Here is a 21,285-nt window from a genome sequence, read left to right on the forward strand (position 1 = left end):
AGCCTCAAGGTCGATATGGTCTCGATAGCCATTAGGCGTTGCGACATGACAGCAGTCTTCTTGGCTGACTCATCAGCTTTCTCCATGCTGCGCGTCCGTGGTGATGGTCGGTACATGAATTGGACAGCGGGCCCGGGGACTGTTGCGGTAAGATGTAGGCCCAGTCCGAAGGCTCAGGCGAGGCCGGGCATGGGGCGTCGGCCGTATCGGAGCCGTTGGTGCCGAATGAGTGCCGGATCCCGGTCGTCACAAGTGAGGTCAAGGCGGCGAGGAAACGATGTATCCGACGGGTAAGAAGACAGATGAGACAAGTCAGGCACGGGCAGGTCAGGTGTCAGGTTGCTTCAGACGGCCTGCGAAGTCGCAATGTGGTTGTCTCGGTCGAGGCGACACTGGTACAGAGGACTGGCCATGGCATGGGTAGATGTGAGGTGGCATTGAAGGACGTTGGCAACATGACAGGAACGGAGGCAGCTGAAACCTAAAGCCACGCCGTCGTGACTGGGGCGATTACCGCAGACACGGATGGTTGCGAAGAGGTCTGCGAGGGACTCGGGAAAGGGGTGTTGGAGGAGAGGTTGGAATTCGTCCGAAGAAAACGGCCAGCCATGAGCTGACCGCAAACGGGCATTGGGGGTCGAGTGCAATTCAACGGCTCGCATTGCTGGGGTGACGATGAATTCCTGGGTCTAGTGACGGAGCAGCCGAGAGTGGGAGTTCAGAGTGTGGGGAGAGACAAGAGTCACTGACTTTGTAATAACGAGTTCCCAAATCAGCGGACGTAATGGTATGCAGATGAGATTCAGCACGGATGACGGAGGAAAGACGCAAGGGCCGAGGAGACAGTGCGTTTCTTGGGCCGATGTGCTTCCAGCAGGTCAGGTCAGTGAAGCAGTTCGCGCAGCAGGAGAAGGGACAGAGGTAAACTACGAGGAACGGTTCGTGTGAGCGTGGAACCGGCCCAGTCCCAGCCAAGGAGGAGGGGATACATTGTATTAGGTGTACGCTGGACGCGGGTCGTCGTGGCCGGACTGAACCTCCTGAGATGAGTTGTTGATACGACAACGAGGCCGAGCACGTTTCCAGGCATGAATGGCAATCAACACACAAGTTTGCATAAAGACGGCAGCCTTCCATTGCAGGACGAAGCCCGTATTCAGTGGGTACACTCTGTATGCGGTGAATGTCAGCAGGTGGTTTCCATTGTGAATCAAAATCAATGCAGTTAAGGTCGTCAGTCCATGGAGTCCAGTTGGGTCCCTAAAAATTGTCACTCAGGGTCCCGTTCCTGGACCCATCAGCCGAGCCATGACCTACCTAAGCACAGGTACCTTACCTATCAAATCCCAGAGGTGCCTTACCTTGACTTACCTACCGCACCTTAGGTAGGTACCTTACCTAGGTACCTTCCTAGGCAAGGCCCATTGTATGCATCCGACCCGACTCGCGGCTGCACTGAAGCGTGAACGCACCGCTGGGCCTCCCGGGGGTTCTTAGCGTTATGATCCCCGCCTGACCCAGCCATGCCTGAAAGCCAGAGAGCCCCCCTCCCCAAGTATCTGTGTGGCTTATTATTTCTCTCCAGTCCAATCCCCTTCATCTTCGTGACATTTGAATCGCTGGGCTGCGGGGGGGGATTGGTTGTACTTCACATCGGCTGACTGCATTGTAAAAAAAAAAAAAAAAAAAAAAAAAAAAAAAAAACGNATTTAAAAAAAAAAAAAAAAAAAAAAAAAAAAAAACGACGTCGGATAGATTAATCTCTATAGCACAACAGCACAACGTGTACAAAAGGGGCGCCGCTTACGGCCCCGGCCTGGCGATGAGGAGGAGAGCAAACACCGAAGCAACAGACAAAAGGAGGGAGGACGAGATCCTTCGCCTTGGCCTTGGCCTGGGGCCATTGGGTTCCTCGCCGCTTGCCGCGGGCCAAAGCGGTAACGCCGACTGGTCGCATTGCGTGTGTATGTACTGTAGCCAGGGAGTATTCCTCCTCATCTCTGTTCTGATGTAGGTTGTTTACTGTCTAGGTCTCGGGAACGCAAAGCAAGGTACTCGCAGCTTCTCGAGTCCTCTCGAGGTGCGACCCCCGGCCAAGACAAAGGGACCCGATGCCTAATCCAATAACGTGCCTCATGCATCACTCTGGTAAAAGGCTACGGAGGGCGACGCGAGGGCAAGCCAAGGCACTCCGTCCATCGACCGACCGACCGACTCGAACCCTTCCCCCCCTCTTTTCCCCCTTTCTTCACCGTCTCTGATATGCGCCGCAAGTGCCTTATTACCAAAGCTCCAGGTCCTGTCCCTTCCCCGTTTAGGACCCTCCAGTGCCGCCGTAGGCTATGTACCTCAGCCATACCTGCCTACCTACCTTAGTACGCATGGAGGCTGCATCCTCCTCCCAGCGTCCGCATTCTCCTCCTCCTCTCCTACACCCACACCCCCAAACCCCCGTACTCCATCCGCCTGCAGCCTCTCCTTCTTGTTATGTATTCCTCTAGACCCTCCCGTCAGCTAGCCGGGTCTCTTTCATTTACATCACGGAATGTGTGACTTGGTTGATACCGCCCTTTGCCTTCCTGTCCGCTTCATATTCCTGCCCGATTCCGCTTCCGTCCACTTGCTTGCCTTGCTCCCTTCCATCTCTTCTCTCAGCCGACCTCCCCGCCAAACGACCCCTTCGCCAACCCTTCTCCCTCGACGACTCCGAAGACCTGCTTCCCTCGATCCCGTCACAGCACCGACTCCAGATCCTGTGCCCACGCTCGCCGCTTCACTCGAACCAACTTGGCCGCCTAGATTGACAACTGCTGTCTTCTTGCAATACTAGTCTTGTCGCCCGTCTCGCCTGCTCCTCCCAACTGTCACACGCCGTCTTTCTCTCCTCCCTCGAATCGTCCCACACGCACGCATTCGGCACGCATGAGATATACGATTTCACCTCTCTGAGCGTTTCGAAGGGTATCTGCTGCTAATGTCGCCATTCCCCGCCTGACATATCGGGCCCTCCGACGTTCGTCATGGAACCCGTTCCTGAGACCGAGAGAATGGAGGAGTTTCGACCCTCGCCTCTTCCCTCTCTCCGGATCCAGAATCCCGCTCTGCTGCCTGCCGTTGCTGCCGAGACCGAACCTCTGAGGAAACCGCCCACTTTGCGACGCCAGACCGATCCGAGTCCCACCTCCCCGACCGCTCCGGCATGGTCTCTGCCTCCTTTGCCTTACCGTCCCCGTACCACCTCGCCCCTCTCCGGACACCACAGATCGAGATCAGCTGCCGCGAATCTGGCTCCTCCCATGTCTCGCACACAGTCCATGCCAGGCGTCAACGGTGCTGGCCACATCCTCTTCTCTCCTCAATTTCGTCCTGCGAGTCCCTCGGGCTCGCCCAGCCGCATTCGAATCCCACGGAAACCTGTTGACGAATCCTTTCCCACATCGCCAATTCGCAGCTCCGTCTTAGAATCAGACCGCAGAAACGCTGACTCAAACTCCTCCCCAATGGCTGGTAACACGGCATCTTCTGCAGTGCTGCCTCGTCACCGTCGCCCATCTTCGCCCTTGAGAAACCCGGGACATGCCAGCACCGGCTCGTTGCCAGCGCTGCCTTCCACCCCCACGTCCATTGCGTCTTCACCTTCGTTCAGAGGCTACGAAGCCTTTTCGCACGGCTACGGCATCCCGTCATTCCCTTCTTCGTCTGTGCCATCGACCCCTACATCGACAAGGTCGAGGAGCCCTAGCATCTCTAGCCTCGAAACGATACCCGACTCTCCTGATGCGGAGGAAGCGGCTATGGAGGCCGAAAGAATCGCTCAACTCAAAGCGGCCGCTGACGCCGCGGAGAGGGGCGGTGTAACAGAAGGCAGGGGAAGGGGTGGTCTTGACGTGCCATCGCGAGGCAGGACACTCGGCTTCGGGTCAAGAGACAAGAGAAAGCGGTGGAGTGTCTGTGGTGCCGAACGACGGCAGGACCTTGACTTGGAGACAATCTGGGAGGATTAAGAGGCAGCCCGGCTCAAGGCTCTCTTTCGGTTGTGAACGATGAATCGCGAAGCCTCCGGTAAGGACCCGCGGGATAAGACTGCAAAACGCCGGGCAACGCGAATTTCGACACAGTCGTAAAAGCATTTGAGACTTTTCTTTGCGTTGCGTTTTTTGCATTGCATTTGGCATTCGGTATTAGGCTAAGGGGTACGATGGCGTTCAGTGAACTGCTTCTGATACCCTACACTGCATTTCACCTCTCAAGGGCATTACGGAGACATTGTCATCATATATGGGTCCTGTACTTAAACATGACTGGGGTTCTCTTTCTCTGCATTTTGGGTCTTCAAACTCCATAGGGAGTGCTGCCGTAGGCAGAGTGCTTGTCAATGGAACATTTCCCATTCACTACAATCTCGCTCCAGCTGATTTTTTCCGAGCCTTCATCATGCTCTAGCATACTGATTGCAACAGTGTCTCATTTGTTATTCTGTGCCGCTGCAGTGGGGTGCTTTACACGGTAGTCCCCCTTGCAGAAGACTATTCTTTTCCCTTGGGTCAATTTCAATAGCGGACGTCTATAGTTTTCCCTCTATTCTTCATGCCTCCACAGCCCGGCCGCGAAGGGATTCTTATCAAGTTTTCTGGGAAGCCATTTGACTCCTTCCAAGTCTGAGTGACGAGGCCGCGATGTATAAGACGGGTCGGCTTGGGCCACGGCTGTCGTTCTTGATCTTGTCGACAACAACACACTAGAAGGAGCCGTCAATCTTCGTTGACCAATCCATTATTTGATCCGAATCATCGGCTCTCTGCTGCGTATCGTCGGCAAATATACCTCAACATGTATCGTTTCTTTTTGCTTGGCGCTCTCTTCGCCGAGACAGCTAAGGCGGTCCTGAAGGCCCCGGAGGACCAAGTAAGACCCAATGACTTCAGATCCTTAGTATTCCTTCAAAAAAGACTTCGCTAATACCCGCCAGATGACCGCCCATATCGTGCAGCAACGAGGGTTTCGTCCAAGCTCGGACTCGGCCGCCTGGACCACTGGACGGAGCTGGTCGTTGAACGGTACCAATCCAACGACACCGAATGGAGTAGCCGGGGCGGCCAGCAGCACCTTTTCTTTTCCGCTCAATGCGACGAGTACCTCCATGAGTTCGGCGTGCTCCTTGAGCATCATCACATCGACAACAACGGTAGACGTGACTTTTTACATAACTGCCACCACTTCGTTCGGCAGTAATCTGACATCATCTTCCGGTACTGGCACGGGGCATCCGTCATGGACTTCGTCATCGACAAACTCCAGTTCTACGACGCCCTGTGCGACATGGAACATCTCTTCCACGTCTCTGAATCTCTCCACAGGCTTCACCAAGCCCGTCAGTTCCTCTGCAACTACCGCCTTCACAGCCTCCGAGTCGCCTTGCTCCAATGAGACGGCTACAACTTCCACGTTCACGTGGCACAACATCACCACCTCTGTCATGCCATCACAGACCACCGAGCCATGCGACGATGACTTGGCTTCCACTACTCAGCTCAATTCAACAGCAACAGCTTCCAGCGCGCTCCTGAACTCGACCGCAATGTGGTCCGCCAAGACGTCGTCAGGCGTTACCCAGAGCACGACGCCTTGCGATGATGAGCATGCGACTGGTTCCAGCAGCGCATCTGCATTCTCGACCAGCGCCGCGAGCAATACATCCGTCTCCGACGTGAGCAAGACCGCTGTTTCATCTGCATTTTCTTCAGGGACCACATTCACAAGCAGAGGTTCCAACAGCACGACCAGCCAACCCTTTTCCATGACATCGAGCTCTCTTGGAAACGGAACTGCTACCCACTCGTCGGTGGAAACGACCAACCCAACTGAGCCATGCGAGGACGGGTCTAGCACGGTGACTCCTGCCACACCCTGGGGCGCCACAGCCACGTCGAGCCGTGACACTTCAAGCACTCTGCAGGTCACCCCAACATCCTCAACGGACTCAAGCCGGAGTCTCATCACCAAGTCGGCAGACACTACGCCGGTCTCCTGGGCGACACAGATAACGCCAACCGCCGTGACCCCCATTCCCACGGAGAGCTGCGTCATCGACACATCCATGGTGCCGGTCACCAGCGCGCCGCTTACCTCCGTTCCGTCCTCAACGCTCATCCCGACAAAGACGGTTTGTCAGGATAATGCACCGACAGGCAAACCGATGCCCGGAAACAACCACTGCGGCGTTCATGGCCTGCCCGTGGGCAACTACTTCCTCGCGCGTTTCGTCGAGAATTCGCCAGGCGTGCGCGTGACTTTGGAGGGCTGTTATCAATTTTGTGCCGTGAGTCTCACCTCTCTTTTCGTATTTCAACGCCGCATCGGCCAGTCCCACTGACGTTGATAACAGAGCGTGATGAACGCCACAGATGGGTGCAAATCCTACCGCTTTTATCCTGAGAGAGGCCTCAACGTTCCACGATGCGACCTGTACGGTAGCAACGTCGCTTACGCCTTGAACTCTATTGACAATGATCACCCCGACATCTGGTTCGATCTCACATGCGGCTCACCTTCGGACCAGAAGTGGTCACACTTGCCCGGAATGAGCCGTCTCCGAGATCTTGGGTTGCTGGAATAGATTCCATCACGATCTGTCACCGGCGTCACAGAGACGAACCTGTGGATTTACGGAGTGGATTACAAAGCTGGTTGAAATATGGCTGATCCGGATGCGCTGGAAGGTATACGTCAGACATGCGTGACTTGGGGAGGACGGACGTTGGCGTGCTATTGGGCGCACCGTACTAGAGGATGTAATCTTTGATATCGTAATTGTCTAATTGTAGGTCATCAATCATGCCTTTGTGGCCTTCTAATCGAAAGGTATCCTGCGAAGGGTTTCTTGAGTGCCCCTCTTCTTCATTTCCTGAGCAGCAGCCACGCTGCTGGGGACTTTGATGCCGCAGCAGTCGCCCCATCCCACGTGTTGATGCTTGTGATTCCCAGTATGTCCAGTTGAGATCTCACCTCCATCCGCTTCATCTTCTTCGTGGCCCAGCCCGAACTCTTCCTCTGTGCTCATCCCATCCACCGCCGAAATCAGAGAACCGAACAAGAAGTGCTGCATCACGGGCAGCTTTCTCAAAACCTCTGCAACGAACATCCGCCGCATCCCGCCCTCGACTTTGGTCCACGACTTGGAGGCAGATATGTCGTCCAACATGGGGCTATGCCACCTCAGGCCTTTTACTGTTTTGGTACCGTTGACAAAGTTCACCTGTCCAAGGTACAAGAAATCGTCACCAAACTCCTCCAATGTCAACTCCTGATGGATGGCCAAAGGTGTGATGAACGGGTGATGTAGGAGTTGCGAGGAGCCGAACAGGAAGGGAAGAAATTGATAGTCGTCCAGCCCCCAAACACCGTGTGAACCGGCAGGCTCCAGGTAGTATGTCAACTGGACGTCTCGCATGAGTTCCAGGTACCGGTTGAAGACGTTCAGTACCAGAGGCTTGAAGTCGTCTCTTGTTAGGATTCGCAACTGATAGAGGCAGAGGAGCCACATGATGAAGTTAAGCTCATGACCAGAGCCGTAGTCGATGCGCATCCTGTTTCCAAATGAATGCTCCAAGTAGACCGCTACCTCATCGTTCGCCGCGTCGGAGACGCCCAACCGTGTTTGCCATCCCGGAGTCTTCACCTTCACCAAGTCTAGAAACGTCCGGAAAGCCTTGTTACCAAAGCGCGAGCCGCCTTGATCGTTTGGGGGCGAATCCTTGACGAGACCGTCGGCTTCGCCTAGGATATCGAGAATCGAGCGCACGGGAGGGCTGAGTTCGCTTTCCTTGATGGCGGAGCGCGGGGTGTTTTCAACGGCCTCGGAAAGGCCAAATACGAAGGCTAGGATCAGGCTGTAGGTTGGCGAAGAAAGGAACAGCTCATGGTCTCTTTGGGACAAAATCCGTCTCGAGGGTGTCTTGTACGCATGGGCGGGAAGATCGGGTGGTGATGGTAATGCAGGTGTCTCTGGGCGAGGGGTAGGGTTGGAGGGAGCTCCACGGCGGCGGCGAGGTTCGAGCTTGGGAATTTTGGTGCTTAGTGGGGATGCAGCCGGTGCGTCGGTACGAGATGACAGGTTGACTGAAGCCATAGTGTCTCGGAAAGTTGCCAGCCCAGGGGTTTGAGACCCAAAATCGTGCGAGGAGAGGAAAATATGGGTGGAGGAACGGACTCGAGAAGCCCCAAATCGAGCGACCTTAACCCGCGCGTCATTACCTTACCAATGGCCCAGGCGCCTGCGCGAAGTAGGTGCTCATTATTCATGCAGTGTTGCGTCCGCTGTAGACCCCACCTTCTTGCTTTGTGCACCTAGCGTCCGTCATTGGCAAGGCTTGCCTTAGTCAACAAGTACGTACCCAGCTTTCACTCAGGGACTTCATCTCATTTTTTTCTGAACCGAAGAGTAGAGCGTAGCATTTGGGATTGAGGATTTCCATCAGCCAGGTGTCCAGTCACTTTCCGGCCGAAAGTATACGTGCACCAGACATATCTGGAGAGGGCAGAGAGTTCATTTGGCCCTTGGGCTCTTAACCGTTCTTTTTAGAAGATACCTCGAAACAAATCACGTCGCCTGCAACGCGCGTCCCCCTCTGACGATGACCTCCAACAGCAACCCCCAGGCCCGGATATCACATCTTCCTCGAACAGATGGCTCAGCAACGTTTTCAAGGGGTGGTTATTGCGTGGTTGCGTCCGTTAATGGGCCGATGGAAGTGCAAAGACGAGATGAAAACCCTTTCGAGTCGGTCATTGACGTTGTCGTACGACCTGCTGCAGGGGTTGGAGGTCAGATTTACCTGTGTGTAGCTTCCTGTGGGTAACCATTTTGCTGATACTTTCGATCAATATATAGGCACCGGAGAGCGCCAGCTTGAATTCATCTTGCAGTCTGCCCTGCGACAGCTCATTCCTGTCAAGAACTTCCCTCGCTGCCTCATTCAGGTTACACTTCAGGTGACGGAAACGCCCCAGAACGACTATGTGAATAGCAAGGTTATTCAGGCCAAGTCTGTAAGTCAACATCCGGGCAGGCATACAACACTGACCGCCGTACACAAGATTCGTCTACTAATGCGTTGATCATGACAGAATCTGACTCTACTTCCGGCACTGCTTCACAGTGCTGTCTTGGGCTTGCTATCAGCTGCCGTGCCTTTAAAAGCCATCGCCACCTGCACTACGGTAGCCGTTCTCAACAATGGCAACACGATTGTCGTTGAGCCGTCGCCGGCGGAAGTAGATCAGGCAACATCACTCCATGCTCTGAGTTTCACGTCCCGGGATGATTTGCTTCTGGCAGAGAGTGAGGGATCATTCTCCATGAATGAGTGGGACAAGGTGGTGAGCACAGGTCAGCGCGTATGCGGCCAGCATTGTCAGGAGGATCAGGGTGCTGCGACAACGAGCGAGGACGGCCAGGCTTTGACAGACATGCGGCACCTTATTCGGACGGTGATGGAGTCGAGAGTGGCGTGATATCCCACTTGACCTCGAGGCGTAGACATGGACTTGGAACAAGCCGAGCGACTCGCGAGACATCAACGACGTTCTAAGATTTACGATAAGGAATTACTGGCGACCGGAACAAGTGAGGGCGGAAACGACACGACCCCAGCGGCCGCAGCGACGGAAGTATGGAATTCTTGGCCAGGCGGAGCAGCACCTCGTATGCTTACGGGCCTGGCCTGTCGAAGAGTCTGCGGATGATATGACGGGCAGGGAGCGACAAATGAGACGACCGATGATTGGCAAAATTTGGGGCAGTGGCTGGGGAGGTTCGACCAAGAGTAGCCACGGCAGCAGCTCCAAGACCAAAAGCAGGGTAATATCACTCGACTGCACACGCAAGAAATGCCATCATATGTCACAATGGAGACGGAAGAGACGTGACAGGATGATAGTGCGACATGGAGCGAAGATTTGTATCGTGAAAGCGGAATCTGGAGCAGTGATTAAAACCATTGCTTCAGCGAGGCTGCAAGTTGATATGGGAAATTGGGAATACCTAGACACGGAGCGGGCCCAAGAGGAGCACACAGTGGGCGTGGGGGAATGCTGCATAAGGCGGTGTTTCAGCTGAATCTCAGGGACAGGAACATGAAGCGTACAGGCACTGGGGCACGGAGGGGCTGCGACGTTGACAAGGCCTGAAGTCAGGAGTTGCCGGGCGTTTCCCGTCACCTCGGCGCTCTCCCGTCGGCTCAGGTTACGGAAACTGCAAACGGCTCCGCAGTCCCGGTTCCTCCTAGCAAACCCACTGGGTAGTGTCGCAGTCTTGACGCCCGCTCTATTAAGCGTACATAGGCTGTGGTTTCCATATGTAATCTCACTTTTGGCTCCAACGCGAATCGGTTTCCACGCTGTGAAATTGGGGGGTAGGAAAGGCCCCAGTCCATCCACGTCTTGTTTGGCAAGTTGGCTGTGATATGACGGGTAGTCGTGCTTGAGTGTCTTGGCTCTTCTTTGCCAAGACGGGAGAACTCACGCTGGGTCCGGTACATCACCATAGGTTGGGTGAATCTCTATGAATAGCCTCGGGGGTTTTCTTCTTCTTTTTAAGCATAATCGATCCAGAGGCAACTAATTTACATTGGTGGGAGTGGCTACAAAAAGCTGTGCCATTGTGGCTGTTCGGTCGCTCTCAGCTTCCTTTCCCCCATCTTTTAGTACTTATTCGTCCGTTCTTCTTCCCTCTCATCGATGCTGCAGGTTCCTATCTCAAGCTGGCCCATGGGGTGTTCCAGCGCTGTGGGACTTGGACAGAGACCTCTTACGTACCGCGGTCTCCGCGTCTAAGTTTTGGAGAGGTGTCGCTGCGGACCCGAAAGCCTCAGCAGCCCCAATGGAATACGGATACTGCGTACCCACGGTAGGGTACCTTACCTACCTTGGTGCCCTAGGTACCTACCTACCTAAGTAGGTAGGAGCAAAAAACCTTTTCACCCGCCTGAGCCTCCCGTCCACTCGTACTTGCCTCAGTAGGGATTCCCAACAGTGGCGGTGACTGGATGCCCTGGGCAAAAGTGGGCGTCACTGTTTGATCCGCAACAAGTCCAAACCAAGCCCGACTCTTCTTTCGCCTCTGCGACGCTGACGACGACCGAGACAACCACCTCAGCCACAGAGAGATAACCCAGGTGCCTGGCAACTTGTACCATAGTAAGGCCAGTGATTGCCCTCCTCCCTGATGGCCCGTCCTTCACTGACTTCTCCAATCTTGAGTGCTACTTTACTTGTGTGCTCAAACATACCCCTTTCCGTGCCCTCCCCCTTCAAAAGATCACACGCCACGTACCGTATAACACCTTGGCTAAGTCTCTGCAGCAAGGTTCCTGCCCAAGACAGCGCCATCGGCTCTCCTTAGATTTTCTACCTTGTCTCGTCGTCTTGTCACCCCACCCGAAGCTTGCAACCACAGTGGCTGGCGGTGGCTCCTGTCCAGGTTGCCGGCCGCCCCGCCGTGATCTTCTATGCCTGTGGAAGTTAACGCAACCATCAGTGTTTCCTTGCAAGAAGAACAACCATTGCAATGTTACACTATCTCGGATGACAGCAGAGATCATCGCTAGCATCGGCGGCGACGACAAAAGTAAAGTCACCGCCACCTCACCTAAAACCGGATTGCTCAAAAGTCTCTGGATCTTTCATCCTTCCTACCATGTCTCCTGTCCTCCATGTCATCGGCGGGCCATTTGCCATGTCTCGGAAGTTCAGCAACTCCTAGACCGAGCAGCAGCAGAGAGTCAAGGCTCAATCGCTCGAAACACGACGGCATAATGCAGCCATAATCAGGGTGATCTACACTGTACCCAGACCTTGCCCGACAACGAGGAACACGACACAGATCAGCCAGCGGTCAATTCCACAAGCTGAAGGCCAGACCCGGCCACCGGTGGGTGTGTCGCGTATTCGAGCCTGGAGGATCGTAGACAAATACCAGGGTCCATCACATGACCACGTGTGGTCAAGTCCACTATCTAGGTGCACCAGGGATGCAAATTTGATGCGCATGTTGTAGGCCAAACAAGAGGCGCTGCAAAGCAAGCAGCATGGGAGCGGCTTGGAGCCGTTGTTTTGTTGTCGTCGTCGAGGGCGCTTGTCTCCAACGTATCGTCCCCTGTGTTGTATCGTAGTTGTCACACTACGCTGTCGACTGCCTCACGACCAGTTCCAGCCGTCTGCGGGCGTGTTTGGCTGTTGCCATAGGTCGCATCCAGCGCTAGCTGCCGATCAATGTGTGTCCATCACGTCCATCACGTCCATCGCGACGCCTGTCAACCTTGCCATCACGCTGTCCTAATGCCATTCGTCTATGAGGAGGATGTGGAAACGAAGGGACAGATTAGTTTCTTGATGGCTGGGTGCTTGCGCACGGATTGTCAGCGAGTCGTTGGCCTGTTTCTACCACCTACGGATGTCTTCATGCTGGCCCCCCCCCCCTTATTGTGATTATGAAGTACCTTAAGGTACGTAATCAGGTACGGATACTGGGCGCGGCGAAGGAGTCTGTGACAGACCATAATGTTGTACAGTATACAGCTAGCGGGCGGGGCATATAGTGAGCGAAGCGGGTACTCAAGACACTCCATGTCTCCCGTCGTCGCCCCCTCTGGATTTCTGCTACTGCAAGTCACTTCACCTCATCTTTTTCTGAAAGCAGTGCATCATCAACGGCCCTGCAACTGATAGGGATCTCCCTGGCCCGCTACGGGGGGTTGCTGTCTTCATGCCGCCCCCTTGTCTATACGTTTGTAAGGCAAGGAGCGCTGCCCTGCAGCAAATGGCACTGAGGACGGAGAAAGCCTCCACGGGGACGGCCTGGGCGGGGGCCGCCAGGAACGGGGGATCCGTTTCGCCGTTTTAGCATCCGCCGCACCTTGTCCTCGAGGCTCCTAGCCAGCTTGCACATCTCTTACCCATCTTCGCATGCATTCGTGCGGGATTGTACCTTATGGAACATGTTATAGAGATTAGGATATGGAACTTGATGTGAGATAAGGCGGACAAGGAGAAGCATGGCGCTTCGTGCGGGCTCTTGTTTGATGACAGAGACCTTCCCGACGTCGACGACGATGCTCAAGGTACCTCACCTACCTTACACTACCAAAGTAGTGGGCCTGCCTGGGGCTACGTTCCTCAGACTGTCCGAGCTTGGGCGTTGCGTGCCGTAAGGCAAGGTACCTTACCTAACGGCAAGGTACCTACCAAGTGTTGATGGGAGCGCCCTCAGTAAGGTACCTTAACCTTAGGTAGGTCGGCCCCGGTCGCATGCGTTCTCATCCTCGATCGACATCAGACCAAAAGGAGTATGCCTGAGGGGCACTTCTCATCTTCTTTCTTTCCGTTATTAAAGCCTCCTGCCGTTGGGATGCAGTCCTATGCCGTCGGTCTTTCTGCTTTCTGTCAGTCAGTCTGGTCACTCTCTACTCATTTCAGCTTCGTTTTTCGCCTCGTTTTTCGCCTCGTTCTCCTCCGTCCTCCTCCTCCTCCTCCTCCTCTCTCCTCCCCCATTTGACGAAGAGCTCTGGTAGTTCTAGCAATTACCTTGAGCTTTTGTATATTTGGGGGTTTTCCTTCTTCTTTCTTGTTCCTTACTTTGCCCTGCATTGCATCGCCTTGCGTCACATCGCACCGGGTACCTTTGCCTGCCTCTTTGTTATATACCACATTCTATTTTAGACTTTCAGATCTGGATCTCTTCTCTTCTTCTCATCGGCTCGAACCTTTGCGGCATTTGGAGCGATTTCTCCCTCTCCTTTCTTGAGCGTAACTGTATGCGTCAAACGAGACTCGGATATTGGTAATACAACAGCAATACAATAGACCTGGCGTCGACATCAACTTTTGACTTTCGGATCGGCATTTCCACCCCAACACAACAACACAACCGCCCACTCAGCGTACGTCCACCCATCCTGGTTGTCCAAATTCAGCAATTCGATCGAACCTCGATATCTTACGTCAACCACCCTTTTCTCCTCAACCACGTGCGAACACTATCTGCAGCCTGCTGCACCTCGACGGCACCGGCACCTCTGTCGCCCGCGTCTCGCCCAATAATTGCGGCCATCACCATCCAGTTCGCCAGTCTTTCAGGGATTCGCCTGTGAACACACAGCACGCAGGTCCAACTACCTTGGCTTGGCTCTGTCTCGGGTCCCGCTCCGGCGATAACGACTCTTCGTTCCCTCCGCCCCGTCTGCTTCTTGGTTTCCGTTCCGATAATCAAACTAGCGTCATTCATCCCATCCCAACCCATCCCACACCCCCTTCACTGCCGCCTCCATCGGTACCCGAGTCACACACTCGCGCAGATTGCTTGCAGTCTGTCTCGGTTTCCTGCTGCCCTGTTCTTTTCTCGCCAGGCGCCTGGTTTTGCCGACTATCTCCGTTTTGGCCGGCGCTGCTGCGACACGAAGCAACTGCTGTCTCTATCTCCTTCGCCACCCAAGCCGCACACGCCTCTTCTAACCTCAAAGGTGCCAGAGTCTCGAGCTTGCCGTGGTTCAACTCCGGTACATCAGCCCAGGTCTTGAAGTCACCGCCAGTGCAACCCTCGCATACGGGTTAACTTGCGTTCCGTCGCTTGCAAACCCCGCGCCCCGAGTGAACTACCTGTGCGTTTGTTCACCTCCTCCACCAAAAGCACTCGCCCTCGACCTCGAATCCAATTACGCGCTAAAGGTAGCGGCTGTAAGTGCCTACCTACCGCCCATCGGTGGTCCGCAACCTCCGGCCACTCCCACGCCCACAAGCCCACCTTGGCTGCCCACTCCTCCTGATCAAGCACGCCAAAACCCGCCCCACGTTCAGTGTCACTCCGCCGCGAAATTCGTCGCTCGGCCTTGGTTACAGGGAGACACACACCCCAGGCTATTATTACCTCTATTCAAGCCTGTCACCACCCACTCTCAAGTCGACCCTCCCCGGTCTTAGCTCGCTTCCTTCCCCTAATCCCCGCCACGGACAACGACCATTCTTAACCATGTCGGGCTTCGTTTCCTCACCCACCGCCCTGCACCCCGCCCTCAGTAATCCGCTCCCGCCGACTCTGCGCTCCTCCGAGGCAGTTAAAACCTCGCTCTCCAACCGACCCCAGAGCTCCAACGCTGCCCACAACAGTGAGCGCCCATCGACGCCCGACTCATCAGCCTTCCTTAGCCAGTCTCTGCCTCGCAATGCCGCTTCCCTAGCAAAGTCTTCCTTTCCTACTGAGCTCGTCCAACGCGGCACTGCCGCAGACGCTGCAACCGAGACTGCTTCTTCTTCGATATCTGGAGCCGCGACTGCGGCAACTATACCCACAGCCGCCCATCCCGAACTACCGCCACCTCTGTCGCGTTCCTCCCCTGCTGCGCACCACGGCCACCCTCCCAAGGGCCACCGCCGTAACGCGCCTTCACACGAAGTTCCCCGCCAGACTATTATGAAAGCTCTTGCTTCGGTTGTCCGCAGAAACAAACCCGAAGCCCTTTCACTCACCGGCATGTTATCCGCACAGGGTGGTGTCGAGAATCGGCCAGCTACCTCGTCTTCTCAGAAGCTGGCCGACGCACTCAACGAGCTTGCCAACCGCAACATGACACCCACTACCGCGCTGCCCTCGCTGCAGTCTCCTTGCTTTTACCACAACCGCTTTGACGATGCCGTCAATATTGACAAGGTCCTCGAGGAAATCAAGAACGACGACTGCATGTCTCACTCAAGACTAGTCCAGACCGCTACGGGCGTCAGAGAGGTCTCCAAGCAGCTCCAGCGCCGTCCCATCAAGCGCGCCGTACGCAACGTCATGATCGTTACCAAGGCTCGCGACAACCAGCTCGTCTACCTCACTAGAGAGCTTGCTTCCTGGCTTCTGCGCACTCCGAGATACGGTTCCGATGTCGGCGTCAACGTTTATGTGGATGCCAAGCTCCGCAACTCTCGTCGTTTTGACGCGAACGGCCTCCTGGCTGAGAACCCTGCCTTCCAAGACATGCTCCGATACTGGACGCCCGATTTGTGCTGGAGTCAACCTGAGAAATTCGACCTAGTCCTCACCCTTGGTGGCGATGGTACGGTGCTTTTCACCTCGTGGCTCTTCCAGCGCATCGTGCCTCCTGTCTTGTCATTCAGCTTGGGCAGTCTCGGCTTTCTCACGAGCTTTGAGTTCGAGAAGTATAAGCAGCACCTGGATCGCATCATGGGAGAGGAGGGTATGCGTGTCAACTTGCGCATGCGCTTCACCTGCACCGTGTATCGCGATGGTTCCAGAGGCGAGGAGGCTGAGGAGGGCGAGCAATTCGAGGTTCTCAATGAGCTGGTCATCGATCGCGGACCGTCCCCATACGTCTCCAACTTGGAGCTTTATGGCGACGATGAGCTCCTCACAGTGGTGCAGGCCGATGGATGCATCTTCTCAACACCAACCGGTTCTACTGCCTACTCGTTGTCCGCTGGAGGATCGCTTGTGCATCCCGACATTCCCGCCATCCTCCTGACGCCAATCTGCCCACACACCCTCTCTTTCCGCCCAATGGTCCTCTCCGACACCATGCTGCTACGCGTTTCTGTGCCGCGCAACTCTCGCGCTACGGCCTATTGCGCTTTCGACGGAAAGGGGAGGGTTGAGCTCAAGCAAGGCGATTACGTCACAATTACGGCGTCTCAATATCCGTTTCCTACTGTCGTACGCACTCAGACCGAATGGTTTGACAGCGTTTCTCGCACCCTCCGCTGGAATACACGCGCTGCCACGCAGAAGGGTTTTGATTCCTCAGCCAACAGCTTGTGCCCCTCGGAGGACGGCAAGGACGAAGAGCCTGAGTGGGACATCGATACTGATTCGGCTTGCTACGCCAGTGAAGACGGCAGCATCAGTGCCAGCCCCCTTAGAAGACAGATGAGTCTCTTGGGCATGTGATTTTTTTCCTCTCAGACGAGACAGAGAGAAAAGCAAATGCATGGTGATTCCCCACAACGCATTTCCTTTTTTTCTTCTTTTTTTTTACCCCGCAGCGAAAGGGCATTACAAAGACCTATTCATCAACCCACCTGAGCGAGGCGGGCTAGACACATTGTTTTGACGTTTTGATTTTTGTTTTCCAAAGCTCCGGCTTCATAGACGTTGGCAACGCTAGCCAGGGGGCGAACAATTGTATCGAGGGCTGCCAGAGGCCCGAATCAGACACGCTCGCACGGCAAAAAGTCATACAGGAGAGCGTTGAGGATACTTGGAAATGGCATCCCCTGGCATGTATTTAGTGTGGTTCTCGGGATGAGCCATACGGTGGGAAGGGTGAAAGAAAGGAGCTCAAAGTCCCATCAACATAGAATTCATACTCCATCAGCTGAATAGCAGATCTGGTTAAGTACACAAAACAATAATGGTCAATAAGATCTAGTTCTATGGAGTGTGCGGGGGGTTGTGTATGCCTGCGCGCGCTTTTGTGCAAAACATGGCTACGCAAGGGAGATCGAAAGAAGACGGAAACGGGAACATTCTTAGCCTTTCATTTAAAAGACATCTCTTTAAAAGAGACCCTGGATCTTCAACCGGAATATCAATTATTGGACGGCTGTGAAGATTGGGGAGGAAGAAATGTCTATGAATATCTTCCAGTATTGCATGATTCTTCTGTTTCGCTCTTTCGTCTTCGCCTCACCCGGTTCGCTGTGGCGTCACTATGCTAGTCTATATACAACAGACAATGACTGCGCGCATTCAACCAACATGTTACAAAACATAGCCATATCCAAAGCCACACGACCCAGTCGGACTCAGTCGTCCGGTGTGCACAAGAGGCCCCCCACCCCGAAGTATCACTACCGAGGATCAAGTATCGGCGTTGGATTACCAGGCATCGGCATTATCTGGTTGCCCCATACCCAGTTCATATGCCATGTAAGAGAGATTTTGCTGAAAGCTCCTCTGCAAGAGTCGCTTGTTCCAGGAACTCTTCGGATTGTTTCGTGCATAAACCTTGCTAGCTTCTGGGCCGCTCTTTTGCCCGATGATGGCCTGACCTCGACCAAGACAAGCATGGGGCATTTCTGCTGTCATGCCGTACGTGACCATCTTACCGTAAGCAAGGCTGGCGTGGAATCACCCAAGCACCGAGCCATCACCTCCAGTTCCCTTGACTCAAAGACAGCAAGCCTGCGATGCAATCCATGTCCCCCTTTTTGCTCGGGCTGACTTCACCACGCATAAATATTTCAACATCATCCGCAGGCTTTTGCGCCAACAAGCCTTCGTCATCCTCGAAGATGGACATGTCCTTCCCAGAATCTCTCCGACCCATAGCCGGCATCGTCCTGGCGCGGTTGCCACTGAAGATGACTGGTCCTGGATGGTCCTGAAGAATGCGACCCGTCCGCCTCGCGTTGGGCTTTTTAGCAGCTATTGCAGGCAATGGCGCCCCGAGGTCTCCGGCTGGCGATATGCGACGTGCGTTCCCCTCTTCATCCGGAAGCCAGTTTTCCTTGTCAGAGTCACCCGATGGAGACACCAACATGTTGTCTTTGACTCTTGCGGATTCCTCCTCATCCGTCGGCCAGTCAACAAGCGATGTTTGCATCCTGGCAACACTCGATGAGGTCCGGCACAGCTTAGGCTTCTTAGCGTGCTGGGGCCGGGGTGTCGGCTTGCTTGCTGGAGAGTTCCGCTTTGAGTTGTTGCTTTGAAGGATGCCACTTGTTGAGCGTAGAAGACTGATTGCGGCGACGGCCGAACCATTTGACTCGTTCTCTGCCTGTGCAGTGAGTTCGTCCCGGGTATCAGCATCACAGCATAGTTCCCAGGCATGGGCATCTCGGGATCGTCCGCGAGATAGAGTCGGTGGGAGAGTGTCAGTGAGAGCCGATATGGGAGGTAGGGTCACACTCGGAAGCGCACTGTGACTACGTTGGAGAGAACGAGGCTTGACTTGCGGCAGACCTGGCAAGTCTGAGAACAGTCCCGTAGGCTGCAACCGCGGAGGCGAGGATTCATTCGAAACGACCTCCGCCTTGCCCTCAAGAGAAAGTGACAGGCGCACATGCGATTGGGGGGGAGGAAGGATAGGTGCTGCAGACACGGTTGACTCGCAGGATGGAGGGCATTGCTCAGATCTGATGGGTGTGAGTTTGGTCTTCGTCAATGCATGAACACAACGGAAGCCATACCTGGGAGTATCGTCTACCTTGCGATCGAGCGTCGACGGCGTGGAAAAGGAACTTGCAGGGTTCCACCGCTTAGACATAAGTCCTATAGAGCTTGAGAAGGAAAACGAGGATGAGGTCTGCGGCTGAGAGGCAGGGTCTGACAGTTGAGTTGAGGGGGTCTCCAGAGCGCTGTCTCCCGAAATGCCAATTCCATGGGAAGGACTGACGGTGCGAGAACCGTCGACGGCGTCCTTCATGCCTGTGTGAACAGGCTTGACTGGTGTCTCCATAGGCGCAGAAGCGCTACTCATAGCAGCAGCTTCGGCTATTGGCGACGTCTTTTCCTCGCCGACCGGAGAGCTATATGTTGCAGGGTCAGAGGAGAGTATCTGCATTCCACCGTAACGGAGAGCTGCGATTTCCTGTGCAGAGAGGGGACGCGACTTGCGCCGGTCATTCTGGCGACGGTTTTGAAACCAGATCTTCAAGACGGATCAGCAACCATTTGATTAAAGTCTGCGTAAATCATTATCTTTACTTGAACCTCCTTCTCGTTGAGGGAAACGCGCTTTACGATGTCCAGACGCGCCGCCTTGTCTGGTTTTGGGTTCGCGAGGTAGGCATTCTCAAGTATGCTCTTATCTTTGGCGCTATGTGACAATGTCAGTGACTGACGCGTGGTCACGCGATTCAATTGAACCCACGCAGTCCTCTTCCGCTTTCCCTTTGGGTGCTTCTCGGGCTCCGCGCCGGTCACTATTGTTTTCGACGTTGTTGATGATGTCGCGAGATCAGAGGACGAAATGGTGAGATCGGGTACGGAGCGCTCTAGTTGAGAGAATGAATCACTCGAAGACGGAGGGGAAGTTGCCGCGGCAGCAGTCGGGACTGGAGGAGAGATTTCGGAGGCGGGCATGTTGGTGACGGTCGAGCTGGATTACGTTTGGATGGCAATCATGGTCCGGGGAAAGACGAAGTATCCGGAAGGGCTAGGAGGGTAACAGAAACACGGTCTTGTAGCACTGGCAAAACAAAGGAGATTGGAGAGGTGCAGCAGCAGAAGAGCAAGTCAGAGGGAAGAGGGAGAACGGCAACGAGAGGTTCTGGGAACGAACGAGGTGGGGAAGATGAAGGTCGAGACACGAGACGGCGCGGTCATGCGTAATTAGGTACGGCGACGTGCGGTCTGTTGCGGCGTACCCTTGGTGTTGAACTTTAGCGCGTCTGACCCAACTACCTACCCAGGCAGATACCTGCCCTGGTGTACCTTGGGCAAGGTTCAGCGTACCTCAGTGCTTCGGTGCCCTCCACTTCGTGCGTCGACTGAACTCGGACACTGAGTGGAGGGTGCCTTACTAGGTATGTCCCACCCCGCAAGCTTAGGGCAGCAGCGCCAGGCACGAAGGTGAGGTAGGTGCAGCGCGATCGCGGCACGGTTCTCCACGGCCCACCTCCAGTCACGTAAATCCAGTACCAGGCACCTTACGGATACCTACCTTACCATCGCATCCGATCTTTCACAGACGAAGAATTGTATTGATTGGGATGCCTCTCTTAGCCTCAACGTACATCGGTCTAGGTACCTATCCAGGCAGGGAGGTCCACAGATAAAGTGATGTGGCTGAGGCACATGACAGTCAACAACAAGGCACATTTGACGAGGCTCGGACCAGTCAAGTCGCGTCTTCGTCGTCAATTGGGAAATCAAACAAAAACAGTACCTATCTCCAGGGGCTACACTTTCAGCAAATACCTACCTACTGCATGCATGCACGTCCCTGAGACACCATGCCAACTGCGAAGCAACCTTTACGTCTTGTTTTTGTGACTTGGTCGCTGAATCTCGTGGGATCTCGAAGGCTAGTTACCAACTTCAACTTCGTTGGGCTGTACCTCGCAAGGCTTGCCGTCTGGTCCCAATTGCCAGACAATGGCGTATGAGGCATATGCACAGCTGATGTCGCGTTGAATGTAACCTACGCCAGCGCACTGAGGACGTACGGTTCTGTGTCTGACTGAAAAAGTAATTGAGATTGTATAGAATCTGCAGCCAACCAGAAGGGCAAAGATGGAAATGTCCCCAGATGACCGCATTCAACAGCGCGGTCACTTCGTCTTTCAATC

At 54.6% G+C, this 21,285-nt stretch overlaps 6 protein-coding genes across 6 annotated transcripts; 4 read left to right on the plus strand and 2 right to left on the minus strand.

Moving 5' to 3' along the window:
• Window positions 1-3,020: 3,020 nt before the first annotated feature.
• GCG54_00004211 (uncharacterized protein) lies at window positions 3,021-4,004 on the plus strand (the record flags this gene model as incomplete). The annotated part of the gene is made up of 1 exon (XM_045404265.1): window positions 3,021-4,004. The coding sequence occupies one exon, from the start codon at window positions 3,021-3,023 to the stop codon at window positions 4,002-4,004; it is 984 nt and encodes a 327-aa protein (XP_045264100.1).
• An 826-nt stretch (window positions 4,005-4,830) lies between these two features.
• On the plus strand, window positions 4,831-6,616 carry GCG54_00004212 (uncharacterized protein; the record flags this gene model as incomplete). Its single annotated transcript, XM_045404266.1, has 3 exons — window positions 4,831-4,905; window positions 4,970-6,319; window positions 6,386-6,616. The coding sequence occupies 3 exons, from the start codon at window positions 4,831-4,833 to the stop codon at window positions 6,614-6,616; spliced, it is 1,656 nt and encodes a 551-aa protein (XP_045264101.1).
• Window positions 6,617-6,850: 234 nt separating this feature from the next.
• On the minus strand, window positions 6,851-8,128 carry GCG54_00004213 (Serine/threonine-protein phosphatase 2A activator 2; the record flags this gene model as incomplete). The annotated part of the gene is made up of 1 exon (XM_045404267.1): window positions 6,851-8,128. The coding sequence occupies one exon, from the start codon at window positions 8,126-8,128 to the stop codon at window positions 6,851-6,853; it is 1,278 nt and encodes a 425-aa protein (XP_045264102.1).
• A 505-nt stretch (window positions 8,129-8,633) lies between these two features.
• GCG54_00004214 (uncharacterized protein) lies at window positions 8,634-9,513 on the plus strand (the record flags this gene model as incomplete). The annotated part of the gene is made up of 3 exons (XM_045404268.1): window positions 8,634-8,823; window positions 8,891-9,048; window positions 9,127-9,513. The coding sequence occupies 3 exons, from the start codon at window positions 8,634-8,636 to the stop codon at window positions 9,511-9,513; spliced, it is 735 nt and encodes a 244-aa protein (XP_045264103.1).
• A 5,509-nt stretch (window positions 9,514-15,022) lies between these two features.
• GCG54_00004215 (NAD(+) kinase) lies at window positions 15,023-16,939 on the plus strand (the record flags this gene model as incomplete). Its single annotated transcript, XM_045404269.1, has 1 exon — window positions 15,023-16,939. One exon carries the CDS (start codon window positions 15,023-15,025, stop codon window positions 16,937-16,939), a length of 1,917 nt encoding a protein of 638 aa, XP_045264104.1.
• A 1,201-nt stretch (window positions 16,940-18,140) lies between these two features.
• Window positions 18,141-20,077, minus strand: GCG54_00004216 (uncharacterized protein; the record flags this gene model as incomplete). The annotated part of the gene is made up of 4 exons (XM_045404270.1): window positions 18,141-19,128; window positions 19,183-19,643; window positions 19,700-19,811; window positions 19,866-20,077. The coding sequence occupies 4 exons, from the start codon at window positions 20,075-20,077 to the stop codon at window positions 18,141-18,143; spliced, it is 1,773 nt and encodes a 590-aa protein (XP_045264105.1).
• Window positions 20,078-21,285: the final 1,208 nt, after the last annotated feature.

Source organism: Colletotrichum gloeosporioides (genome assembly GCF_011800055.1).
Source record: "Colletotrichum gloeosporioides strain Lc1 chromosome Unknown consensus_48, whole genome shotgun sequence".
NCBI lineage: Eukaryota > Fungi > Ascomycota > Sordariomycetes > Glomerellales > Glomerellaceae > Colletotrichum > Colletotrichum gloeosporioides.